The sequence below is a fragment of the Tenrec ecaudatus genome, chromosome 18 (genome assembly GCF_050624435.1).
Source record: "Tenrec ecaudatus isolate mTenEca1 chromosome 18, mTenEca1.hap1, whole genome shotgun sequence".
Taxonomy (NCBI): Eukaryota; Metazoa; Chordata; class Mammalia; order Afrosoricida; family Tenrecidae; genus Tenrec; species Tenrec ecaudatus.
This window is the reverse complement of record NC_134547.1, coordinates 2,748,927-2,761,992: the sequence shown is the minus strand read 5'-3', so window position 1 is coordinate 2,761,992 and position 13,066 is coordinate 2,748,927. Positions and strand designations below refer to the sequence as shown.

At 52.9% G+C, this 13,066-nt stretch overlaps 1 protein-coding gene across 1 annotated transcript; it reads right to left on the bottom strand.

Moving 5' to 3' along the window:
• Window positions 1-6,604: 6,604 nt before the first annotated feature.
• On the bottom strand, window positions 6,605-10,932 carry ZNF784 (zinc finger protein 784). Its single transcript, XM_075536574.1, has 2 exons — window positions 10,839-10,932; window positions 6,605-8,235 (listed from the first exon to the last, which is right to left on the bottom strand). The coding sequence occupies exons 1-2, from the start codon at window positions 10,914-10,916 to the stop codon at window positions 7,426-7,428; spliced, it is 888 nt and encodes a 295-aa protein (XP_075392689.1). The 5' UTR covers window positions 10,917-10,932; the 3' UTR covers window positions 6,605-7,425.
• Window positions 10,933-13,066: the final 2,134 nt, after the last annotated feature.

Below are 13,066 nucleotides of genomic sequence, written 5' to 3'. Positions count from 1 at the left end.
CGTTTTAATGAAGGTGCCTGGATTCCTTACCCTCCCTGGGGTCGTCCCTAATTATTCTCCCAGCCAGCCTTTCGTGGAGGGTGTGGGGGTAAAGGGTGGGATGGGAGGGTCCCTGAAGAAGCACAGGGTGGAGATTGGGGGTCTCACCACTGGGCTCCATGCCTTTCCTCAAACTCCTGAAACTCTAAGGTTCCTGCTGTGGCCCCTCCTTCACAATACAGTCCTATTCCTTTGAATCAAAATTGGGGGGGGACGCTCCTCAAAACTTTAGGGCAGCGTGTGTGCAGCGTGGAACTGCGCTGTGCGCTTTCTCAGGCACTGTCAGAAACCTTGCTTGCGATCCCCTCTTGGCATGGGCTTGAACCACTAACCTAGCTATTCGTGCTGTTTCAACCACGTGTCACCGGGACTCTGAGAATCACCAGATCAAGAGGATCATTGTAAGGTGCCGCCAAAGAGTCCGTTCTGACCCACTCAGACCCCCCACATACCAAAGAACAAAACACGTCCCTGCCCTGCACCATCCTCCCAATTGTTCCTAAGTCAGAGCCCATAGTTGCCGCTGCCACGTCATTCCAATCCTATTTCAAGGTGACCCTTAAAAACGTGATGCTTGAGATGAGCCAGACCCAGGAGAGCAAAACTTTGGGGGTGGGGGGTGGCTGCCTCGACATGTCCGGTTGGACCCACCCACACAAGGACCTCAAGCTAGTTTGGACACTAAGTTGTAAAGGCTTGAGAGCAGGTGTGAAGCAAGCCTGGTGCTCAAAGAGACCACGTTGGGTGGAGCCTCGGCATGCTAGAGAGGGGAGGAGAGGGAGGGATGGCTCGGAGGATCTCCCAGGAAGAAAGACTGACACCTGAATGGTGACATCCCAGGGGCTTTCCAGGTGACAGGGACCAGGAATTTCAGGTGGAAGGGTGGGAGTGTCCAGCCACCCTGGAGGATTTCATAATCAGTATGGCAGGCAGACGGATGTTCAGGTGGCACAGTTAAGCAAGCACTGAGCTGTGAGTCCAACGGTGGGTGCTTCAAGCCCCCCGGGTGTTCTGTGGGAGACTCGGGTGGCAGTCTGCTTCCCTAAGGATTTCAGCCTTGGAAAGTCTTTGAGGCAGCTCAACTCCACCCCATAGGGTCACTGTGGTCAGAATGGAGAATCGAAGGCAGAGCTTTGTTCAAGGGCCACTACCAACACCCACGACCAGCTGTACTCCATGAGAACAAGACGAGGTAACCAGCTCCCCTTAAAATCACAGCCTAGAAAACCCTACTGGTCAGTTCCACTCTGACCTACAGGGTCACTCTGAGTCAGAATCCACTTGAAGGCAATGGGTATGTGTGAGCATGGGTTGACTACAGAAACAAATCCAGAGATACCCGTATGTATAAGAAAGAACTTTATATAAAGTGATTGTATATTAAGGAAACAGCCCAGTCCAGATCCAGTCCATAAGTCTGATATTAGCTCATATGTCCAATATCAGTCTATAAATTCCTCTTCAGACTCACGCAACACATGCAATGAAGCTGAGTGCAGCAAGGTCACAGGCCAGTAGATGGGAAGGCTTGTGGATTCAGGGGTGGTGGAAGCCTGTCAGCACTGGTGTGGGTCTCCACGTGGCTCCTCCAGCTCCAGGGCTCGGGCTGCATCTGCGTAGTTCCACTTGGCTTGTCATCAGGAATGTCAAGCGGAGAGTGTATCTGGGCTCCAGTGAATTATTTTTCTCTGTGTTCTGCCTCCAAATGAGGTGATCAAGCTGCGACCTGATTGGCAGGATGAACTCACTCTTAATAGTCTCAAATTGACACCAGATTGTGTAACTGCCACAGGGTATGTAATGTGGCTGGAGGCTGGGGTATGTGTCCATCATGAGTGTGAACAGGCTGGGCCCTGGAGAAACCTCCAATTCCAAATTGAGGAGCTTGGATGGTTTCAGGTCAGGTCTCTGGTGTTGGAAATCGGTTCTCATCCAGTGATATGTTTCGCTCAGTCCACCAAACCAAAAACTAAACTCACTGCCATCGAGTCAATGCCGACTTATAGTGACCCATGGGACAGGGCAGAACTTCCCCTGTGAGTTTCTGAGACTCTTAACTGTAGTAAAAGAAAGCCCCAACTTTTTTTTAAGCCCCAACTTTTCCCCCATACAGCAGCTGGTAGTTCCAAACTGCTGGCTTTGCAATTAGCAGCCCAACACAGTCCACACATGGATTAATTAAATTAATGAATTAATTGATGAATTCATTGAAGCACTTAGGAAGATCTGAAAATCAGACGAATTTTCCACAGTACTAATGAAAATTCTAGAAATACATTTTAAGAGCTAGCAAACTTGTGTGCATTCCTCCATCAGCCCCTTTCGGTGGGGTGCCCACATTATTCCAGTTCACGGAAATACCCACCACTCTTTGTGGAATCCAAGCAGCAACCTGAGGTGCAAGTTACCCTATTCCACTCCACTTGCTCCAGTAGTTCCCCTTCAGCCTGGGCCACCTCACCCCAATTTACATGATCAGGTCCCTTGGGCATTCATGTTTGCAATCCCTTGTCAAAGCAACAAGGTGTGGTGAGTTGGCGATGAGGTTGGGATCTGTCCTTGAGGGTTCTAAATGAGTACAGTATGGTGAATGCAGAGGACAAGGTCCTGTTACATAGCTAGTTAACGGATAGGGAGTTGTCCCTCCCATGCCTGCAAAGGTCCCCAGAGAGGAGGTTGGAAGGAAACCAGGCAACCTTTAGACACCCATGAAGACCCCAAACTGAGCATGCTCGTACTCAAGACCCCCAGCCAGGTGGGAAGTACACTTGGGCGGGCCAAAGTATGCCAAGGATCATGACATCACCCAGGTGGGCCTAACTCAGCCAATGGGGTTAACCAATACCAGTCAATGGGGTTACCAATACCATCACCACCATAACCAATACCACACCTCCCGGCCAGGGGGTGGGCTAGAATAAAGGCAGGGAGGACTCGCGGGAACACTCTCTTACCCTGCTCTTAGTCAGAGGCAGGTAGAGGGGAAGGTCTCCCTCCCCGTTGCAGGGGCATATGTGCCCTGTTCCGGGCCCACAGCCTCCTGGCACATATGTTCTCAGCCTGTAGGGTTTTTGGGCTCCTGGCCTTCCACAATCCCCACCCCAACCCCCAAGATCTGCACACGTGGGTGCTCTTTTCCATGTGGTTGTTTGGGCCCAGTTGGGAACCCCTTTGAGACTGTAAAACCTGACACTTGCCTGTCCTTCCTAAAAACCCACTGGGGTTACAAAACAGGCTTTAGCGTGAATTCTTTCACTGTGCAAAGCTAAGAACCAAGGTATTACCAACTCCACAAACTTTACAGACCAAGGGTTAGGGGGCTGGCAGGGCTGCTGCCCAGCTGGGGGAAGATTATTGGCTTGCTCTACAAGGACAGTCGCAATGGAAAGACAATTGGTAGCACAGATGGTTAGCTGGCTCCACAGTGGGAGATTGATGCAGTATTAGGCATGTGCACGGTGAACTGGATGTCCATCACTCAGTGTGGAGGAGGTTCTCCCCATTTTAATGTTTCTAGCACATTTTAAATTACTCTTTGTTCTATGTTTAACATAAAAAGAAGAAACAGCAGCAGTAGCAGCAGCCTGGCCTGGGTGGAGTTGCTAACAAAGTAGGACAAGCAGGGAGGCATTCTAAAGTTAAATGCTGGTCATCTTGAAGCCCGGCTGACTATGAATGATTGACATACCTGTGGCAGCGACAGCATCTCCCGTAAACTTGTGAAGGGGTGGAGGCTAGTCTGTCAATTGGGTTGCATTGATGACTTCATTTGGAGCCGTGAAGGAGAGAAATAGCTCACTGGAGGCCAGATACACTCTCTGTGAGACATTCCTGTTCACAAGCCACATGAAGCTACGTTGATCCAACCATTGCCCTGGAGCTGGAGGAGCCCCATGGAGACCCACACCAGTGCTGACAGGCTTCCCTCACCACTGGATCCACAAGACTTTCCACCCACTGGCCTGTGATCTTCCTGCACTCAGCATCATTGGATGTGTCTGAAGAGGAATATATAGACTGGTATCAGATATATGGGCTAATATCGGACTTATGAACTTGATCTGAGCTGGGATGTCTTCTCAATATTCATTTACTCTTTTATATCAAGCTCTTTCTTATACACATGAGTCTCCCTGGATTTGTTTCTCTAGTCTACCTGGACTAACACAATACCGCATTGGGCAAATCTGCTACCCAAGCCCCTCTCTGAAGTGTTCAGAAGTAAAAATGTCACTTTGAAGACTCAGGTGAGCCCTGCCCCAAGCTATGGTCTTTTCAGTTACCCCTGTTGTATGCGGAAAGGTAGATGTTGAAGGAGACCAGAGAAGAACCGATGTCTTTGGACGATGGTCCGTGTGGAATAAATATACCGTGGGCTGCCTAAAGAATCAATTGATCAAAAAAAAAATCAACTGATCTGTCTGGGAAGAAGTACCACCAGATAGTTCCTTAGACGTGAAGGTGGCAAGAGACCTTGTCTCATGTCTTTTAGGCATGTTATCAAGAGGGATCAGTCCCCAGGGAAGAGCATCATGCTTCGTAGAGTCAATTGCAAAACTGGAAGGCCCGCAAGAAGATGGATCAATACAGTGGCTGCAACAACAGGCTCCAACACAGGGGCAGTTGCCAGCACGTCCCAGGACTAAGCAGTGATTTGTCCTGTTGTACACAAGGTCGCCCCACTGAAACCAACTCATGGGCGCCTGGCAGCAACAGGCTATGGCGTTAGTCACAAGGGGTGATCAGGACGGTGTGCAAATCTGCACACTCTGCATGCCAATCACGATGTCCCTCCAGACTTCTTTGTCCCCCTTGCTCAGAGCTGCTGCCCCCAGGACTACTGTTTGCCTTTGAGATGATTCTGACTCATGGGGACCCTGGGTGTCAGAGCATCCCTTTTCAGAAGCAGGTCCTCGGGCCATTTTCCCCAAGACCCCTCCAGCAGGACTTGAAATGCCCACCTTCCGGCTACTACTCAAGTGCATCACCAGGGGCCTTTCCCATAGTAGCTCTGAACCACAAAATGTCTCTGACCAGCCAGAGGCTGTGTACAACTCTTCTGCTTGGCCCCACCCCCTTCTGGAAGCATGATGGTTTTCTTCTTCTAGAAGGTTCACCAGGAGAAACCTGATGGGGGGGTCCTTGTGGGAAACACAACGTTGGAAGAGAGTGTCAGTGGACAAACTCTCAACATTCATTTAAGGGGTCTGGGAGGCCAGGCCTCCGGGAAGGGAACCTTCATATTCATAAGTTGGAGATGTGTCCCATTCACGTTCTCCCAAGTGAAAGTTAGTCCCCTCGATGTCCCCCCATAACAGTGCCAAAGTGAAGGTGCTGTTTGCAAACTCATGGCCGCTCACCATACTCACTTGAAGGCTCTCTGCCTGAAGGTTGTCTGCCATCAAAAGCAGTCAGACCACCTAACCCTAAGAACGGCCCCCTCCTTTCTGATAAGGCGCATAGACTGTTCCCCCAGAGAAGAGCCCAAAGACACCTAAGGTCAAGTCATGTCAGAGACAACCAAGGTTAGGGTGCCATCTTGACTCAAGCCCGCACATCTTGTTACATACCTGCCTTCCTGTCACAGGTGCGCCTCTAAAGGCTCCCCTTCCGGTTGTGTGTCTACCCCTAGCCTGTCCCCTTCATGATACGTGTATGCTTTTAATACAACTCCTTCCGGTTACGTAGGAGCTTCCCGTGTGGCTTGCTTGCCTGAGATGACATGTCAGTGAGCACACACTGGACAGTCTCACTCTGGTTCCAGTCATCAGGGAAGAAGGTGCGCCCTCACACGCTCACTTCTCTGATGGCTCTTTAATTTACCCCTCGATTACACAACCGCCCCTTGGGCCCATTCGATGATGAGGAGGCTGGTCCCCCACAGGGTCCTGGAGGTCAAAAATCCCAAAGGGCCGCCCGCTGCCAAGACAGGGCCTCCAGGAATTTTTCATCCCTCAAGCTCGTGCGCATCACCTCCGGCCATGGCTGCAGTACTCAGTCATCCTCCTGGGAGATGGGCATGGCGGGGAGAGCGGGGCACTCAAGAGGGATGGACGCCATGGTGGACACCAGGGGCTCAGACAGTAAGGGCAGTGAGCACGGTGCAGGGCCTGGCTGATTTGTTGTGTGTGCCTGGGGTCAGAGTTGAAACCGAGGTGACAGTGCCTGACCTGGCCCGATACTAGATCTAGCATCAGCGGGTTTCATTCTGGTTAAGTGGGGGGTGATCCTAGCACCCTGTCTCTCTGGTGTTGGGGAAGTGGTTTGTCCTGAGACCTCCATTCTCCAATGGACTCCCTACATTTTTTTAAAAAGGGAGAGAATTGATTTTCTACTTTCCAGCGTTGTTTTTTTCTTTCTCTTGTTCTTCCATGTGGAGAGGCAGGGAACCTGCGGTCTTGACTTCCACTTTTCCACTTCAAGGACAAGATGAGATGAGGAAAGAGGTTTGGGGAGCGATATGCTCCCACCTGGGGCGGGGCCCAAGCTCACAGGCCCCCTAACCCCTGCTCCCCGGAAGCCAACAGGCCACATACACGACTGAGAGAGAAAACAAACCCTTCTGAAAAGTCCTTTAATAGGGTTGGAGCTGGTGTCATCCAGCCCCAGCTCGGTCCTTGCTGCCTGCCACCTCAGCTGGCCTCCTTACTGCATACCCACCATGCTTAGGCTTTCGGTACCAACTGGCCCACCTCGCCGCCATCAGCCAACCCTTGCCTGGCATTGCCCAAGGAGTGGGCAATGTGTGGTTGCTTCACACCTGGGAATGGAGGGCACAAAGAAGGCCAAGGGCACCCTGGAGACTAGGCAGCCTCGGGCTCTGAAGGGGCATGTCGAACGGGGATCTGTCTCCTGGTCAACTGCTTGCAAATAGGAAGTCAGGGTGGGGGTGCAGGAGCTGTTGGAGTAAAGCATGGGCATCCCTGGGGGCCCGACGGCCCTGAGCTGTGACCTGGGGGGTGATGGGGTCCCAGCATCTCTCCAAGGAAGACTCCGTGGGCATTTTCTAACAGACAGTAGGTAGACACCCCAGGTCCAGGACAATCCATGAGGTGGACAAAGGTTTTTGTCCACTCCGAATCCAGGGATAGCTCAACCCCACCCCCCATCCCACTCCAGCCAGATGTATGCCTCCTCCCTGTGGTTGTCTACACGCTGTGGTGACAAGCTGTGTGGAATCCAGCCCATGCGCCCCCTTGCTAGCTGGGCGGCCAGAGGGCTACCTCCATACCTCTCTCTAGGTCTCCCAAAGGTGTCTGCCAGGGTTTGAGGGGAAGGGGTCCCTCTGCGCTCCCAACCCCGCCTTCCCTTGCCATCTCTCTTCCACTCCTCACCTTCATTCCCCCAAGCAGCCCCTCTGCCCAGCCTACTGCCTGACCTCCACTTTCACCTTCGCCATCCCCCGCGACCCTCTTCCAGGGTGTCCCGTGGCCCACACGCACGGCCTGAGCGCTCGGCCCCCGGCCCCGGTGGGCCCCCGGAGTCCCCGGGTGCATGGCCGTGGGTGCGCTGGTGCTTGCGGAAGTTGGAGGAGTTGTTGAAGGTGCGGCCGCAGAGCGTGCAGCGGAAGGGGCGCTCGCCGGTGTGGATGCGCGCGTGGCCACTCAGCACGGACGACTGCGTGAAGCCCTTGCCGCACACACCGCAGTGGTAGGGCCGCTCGCCCGTGTGCACCCGCTCGTGGTCGCGCATGTCCGAGGACCGGCGGAAGGGCTTGGCGCAGAACCTGCACGCGAACGGCTTCCCCACCGCTGCCCCTGCTGCCGCCGCCCTCTCCAGGGTCACCCCGGGCCTCGGCCCCCCCTCCCCCGTGTCCACGCCGTGCTGCAGCTGGTGCCGCAGGAGGGGCGCCAGGGCCTTGAAGGCGCGCGGGCATCGCGGGCAGCGGTAGGGCCGTTCCCCGGTGTGCAGGCTGTAGTGGGCCCGCAGGCTCGCCGGCCCCGGGCACCTGTGGCCACACACGTGACAGCGGCTGGGGCTCGCCCCCTGCCCACCACCCTCAGCCCCAGCCAGGTGGCCATGTTCGTGGAACAGCAGCTCCGAGACGAGCCGGAAGGCAGCTGGGCACAAGGCACAGTGGAGGGACCCTGGCTCCGGGAGCTCGGGGACCAGTGTGGTGTCCGTCACTCTGACCACTTGAATCTCGATGAGGTCACTCGCGGGTGTCGTGGGGCGCTCATCCTCGGGCACCAAGACCTGAAAGATGGGGGTGGGGGGTGACACAAGGAGCCTGTGGACCTGCATGGCAACCTCGAAGTGCTTCCCCAGCAGTCCCCCCCCCACTTATTAAAGTCACCCCCTCCAAAGAGGGCTCCTCATCAAAGAAGGGAGAAAGTGTACAACACAGAATTTTAAATTCTTGTGGCATCCAGACTTTCTGGAACTACAGAGGCTGGATGAACCCTCAAAACGAACTCCCAGTTCCTTGCACGGTGGGGGAGACCTTACCATCTTGCAGGCAGCCATGTAAGGTACAATTGATGTCAACTTGCTAGGGTAAGAGGGAGGAGAGTTCTAAATAGGACGATGTGCACTGTGTGACTTATCACTTCCGAGAACAACTGCCCCTATGCCATGAGACCAGAAGAACTGAATGACCAACTACCATCACTGACCCATTTGGTTCAGAGATTCCGTACAAGAACTCTGACCACAGCACAGTGGGGAAACACGGCACAGAATGCCAGAATCTCCTGGAATCCAGACTTTCTAGAGCCATCGATTCTGGACAAACCACAGGGACTATTGCCCTGAGATGAATCTTTTAACCTGAAACCAAAACTATCCCCTGAAGTCTTCTTCAGACCAGACAGAAGCATGAGGCGCTCTTAAGAATGACCTACAAGGCACACAGAGCCCTGTTGGCGTAGTGATTAAACGTTGGGCTGCTAACTGTGAGGTCACCAGTTCGAAACCGCCAGCTGCTCTGCTGAAGGAAAATGAGGCTTTCTACTCCCATCAAAGAGTGAAAGTCTCTGGACCCTGCAGGGCAGTTCTACCCTGTCCTCTAGGGTCGCGTGAGTCAGAATCGAGTAGCTGGTAGTGAGGTGAGGAACATGGAAGCAAATGGACGACAGCAGTCAAGGGGTCCCCAACTTCAAGGACGGCATCTATGTCAGTGAGTTTGTGCATGGGGGAACAGGTGAATGGGGCTATGTTTTCTTTGGGTGTTGTGTTGCTAATCTCAAGGTCAGCAGTTCTAGCCCACTAATCACTCTTGGGGAGAAAAATGGGAGTTTCTGCTCCCATAATGATCTATAAGCTCAGAAACACAAAGGGGCAGTTCTACTCCATCCCTCAGGGTCTCTATGAATCAGAAGTCACTTGAGGGCAGTTGTCTTTGTGTTTTGAATGTATTCTCTATAAAGTCCCTGCTATGCTGAATTAAGAAAAACCAACCAGCCTTGTGAGCTGAAAGGCAAATTCCTCGCTGCTCGGTACATGTCTATAAATGTTCAGGACAACCCTTCCAGTATTGATTTTGGGGTGATGGATACATTTTCGCAGGCAGATGAATTTGCAAATATGGAATCTGCAATACAAGGCACATGGATCCTGTATCACGCATCCATCCCTCTCTCTCTTCCTCCTTAGTTAAAACCCATTTTGTTGTTCAGCCTCTCCTAACAGCAGCTGCCTGAATGAGCTTGGAAAACGTCCATTATATCACGTCATTCTCCCACTCAGATGCCTCCCGGGGCTCCAACTTCACTTCAAAGTCCCCAAATTCCCATGATTTGTAATACTCCTCACATTCCTGGTCCTGCCTTCCTCCCCAACCCTAGTGTTAAAGATAAGCCAATATGCACCTGATTTGGCTCTGGCTAAATTTAGCGCCCCTCCACCACCTCCAATTTCTGCCTCGTCCCACTTTTTATTCTTGTATACAATATATCACAAATTTATTGTCTCCTCTCTCTGAACTACACCCTCCAGAACACAATCCTGGTCTGTTCTGTACACGCAGTCCACAGAAGCACTCAATCCACGTTTGTTGAATGCACTTCTTCAATTATTCTCAATCCAAAATGGGGGAATATGGAGGTCTTGAAATTAACACCGTTGTAGGTATTTCTCCCTCAAAATACTCCCTTCGACATTGAGACGTACCAGGCTGATTTTTGCGGAATTATCCCTTCTCCCAACATGGGTGTCCTTCATTAACACCCCCCACGCCCCTTACCCCAACCACTACCCCCACCACGACATCTTTCAGGGTCACCTTCCCAAACTTCAGGCAAGACCACTAGTCCTCTGAGGCTCCGCCCCTTCAGTCTCCGCCCCCTAATGACACCAATGCAATTCCTAGGAGTCCTCTCACTGGATATAGCCCCGCCTCCTATTTACCATCTAATCCCAGGACACAACTCCATCCTCAGGCTCCACCCCCAAAAGGTCCCCCATCTCAACCCGTCCCACTCATAGGCTCCTCCCTAAGTCCCGCCCTCAATGCCCTTCTCCAAACCCCGCCCACCAATGCTCCCTTTGACATTCATGTTCCTCCCTAAGCCCCGCCTTCAAGCCACAGCGATAGGCTCCTCTCTAAACCACGCCCTCGCACCCTCCCCTCTGTAATCAGGCACAGGGACAAGCCCCGCCCACTGATCATCCCCTCGCAACCCATAGGTTCGTCCTCAAGACCCGCCCCCAGCCCCTCCCCTCGCTCATCCCTGGAAAGCTCCGCCGCCTCCACGGCTAGAGCCCTAAACACCTCCCCGCCGCGCCCTCAGGGACCCCGCCGCGTGTGCGACGCCCCCTCCCGCCTCGAACCCCGCGCTCAGCCCTTTCCTCGCCCGCACCAGGTCCGCTGACTCCGGAGATCGGGACTCCGAGGTCGGCGAGCTCGGACTCGGGGACTCCGGGCGCGCGGCGGCCATCTTGCGCTCAGGCCCCGCCCCCGAGGTCCCGGGTCGCTCGGAGAAGGGGCGGGGCTCGGGCGACGGCAGGGCTACTGCGCAGGCGCACAGGCGGCCGCCCGGGTCCGGTGGCCACCGCCGCGGGGGGCGGGGGCGGGAACCTCGGTTTCCGACCTGCCCATTCTCCCCGGGAAAGCAGAGACGCCCTTTGATGCTAGAAGGTCTGGAAGGCTCCGTGAACTAACTCGACTTTAACTTTTTCTGGCAAATTTAAGCAGATCCGAGGATCCCACCGGCTTTATTCAGTCGCGGCCTTTCTGTGGTCCTGGCAGGCAGGCCCAGGTTCGGAAGGTTGTTAACGTGCCATCGAGTCGATTCCGACCCGCAGCGACCCATGCCCAACAGACGGAAACATCGCCGGCCTGCGCCTTCCTCACAATTGTTCTTGTGTTTGAGTCCATTGCCGCTGTGTGCGCCCATTATCTCTGCCCCTCCTCTTTATCACGCAGGATGCCCGCCCGATATCGCATGACCAAGCCTCTATCCTTGTCTCCAAAGAGCATTCTGGCAGCCCTTCTTCCAGATTTATTTACGCTTTTTGCTGTACTTTGAGTATTCTTCACCTCACCGTAGTTCAAATGCATCGATTCTTCTTCATCTTCTTTCTTTATTCAATGTCCAACTTTCACATGGAAAACACCATGGGCGTGGGTCAGGTTTGCCTTCATCCTCAAAATAACACCCTAGCTTCTTCACACTCTTAACAGGTCTTCTGTAGCCGACTTACCCTAGGCAATGTCTCATTTGATCTCTTCCCTGTTGCTTCCACGAGCACTGATTGTGGATCCCAGCAAGACAAAATCCTGGACAGCGTCAATCTTTCCTCCATTTATTGTGATGTCTGTTGATCTAGTTGTGGGGATTTGGGGTCTTTAGATTGAGTGGTAATCCAAACTGAAGGCTGCAGCCCTTGATCATCAGCAAGGGTTTCAGGTCCTCCTCCCTTTCAGCAAGCAGGTTATTTGTGTATTGCAGGGTGTGAATAAGCTTTCCTCCAATCCATGTGACCTCATATAGGCCAGCTTCTAGGATGATTTGCCCAGCACACAGGCTGATCATGGCTTTTTATCCTCTGGTGTGTCTGGTGTCCCGTTCTCTCTGTGATGCAGTAGGGACACAGGGTTTATAAGCGTGAGGTTCTGGGAAAGGAGGGGTGAAGAAAGAATGAGGAGACAGTAGTAGTACAGGCGGCTGGTCTTTGGCTGGAGCAAACGTGAAGGTACTGGCAGGATGTCTGAGAAACGTTGATGGGGAGGAAAGAGCTCAAAGACAAAGACTTTTAGTAAACATCAAAGTCACGGCTAGCACGCTCCCTTCATGTTGCCTTTCATCCCGACTCTTGGGGACGTCAGACATGCACAATAGGCCTCCTGTGCAGGGCTTTCCAGGTGAGACCTTTTGGAAGCAGATCGCCTGGCCTTTCTTCCGAGGCACCTCTGCATGGGTTGGAATCAGCCCCTACTAGGTTGTTGGTCAAGTAGACTGATCCACCATTTTCACCACTGATTTAAAGATCCTAAGTACCCATTGGATGATCCTTGGCTGTAGCCAGAGTCAAGAAACTGCCATGATGGCTGAGAAATGCTGAATGGGGAGGGAAGAGCTCAAAGACCAGGCTTTGGGGCAGTACCAAGGTCAGGACTGGGACTCCCTTGGTGAGCGGTTGTCACAGGTTGATTCATGACTCAAGGCCACAAAGGGGCAGGGTAGGATTGCTCCATGGGGTTTTCAAGGCTGCCCTTTCTAAGTCTGCTTCCTCCTCCTTCTTCATTGTTATTAATCATCTTCATGGGAGCTCTTACAGATAAAACATTCCATAGTTCTATCCCATCAAGCAGTGTTGTGAGATTGCTACCACCTTCAGTTTCAGAACATTTTCTCTCTCCTTGAAATCATTGAGTGTGAGATACAGAAAGGTTATTCCCCAGGTTGTCCCCCCATAATATATGCCAAACCTAAGGTGCTGCTTGCTCACACATGGTCAATGAGCATCCACTTGGAGGTCATCTGCTTAAAGGTCATTTTCCTAAGGTTATCAGCCATCTAGGCTCTAGATGCTCCAGATTCTAGAGCAGTCAGACCCTACAGTCTCACTGATCCTAGGTAGGGCT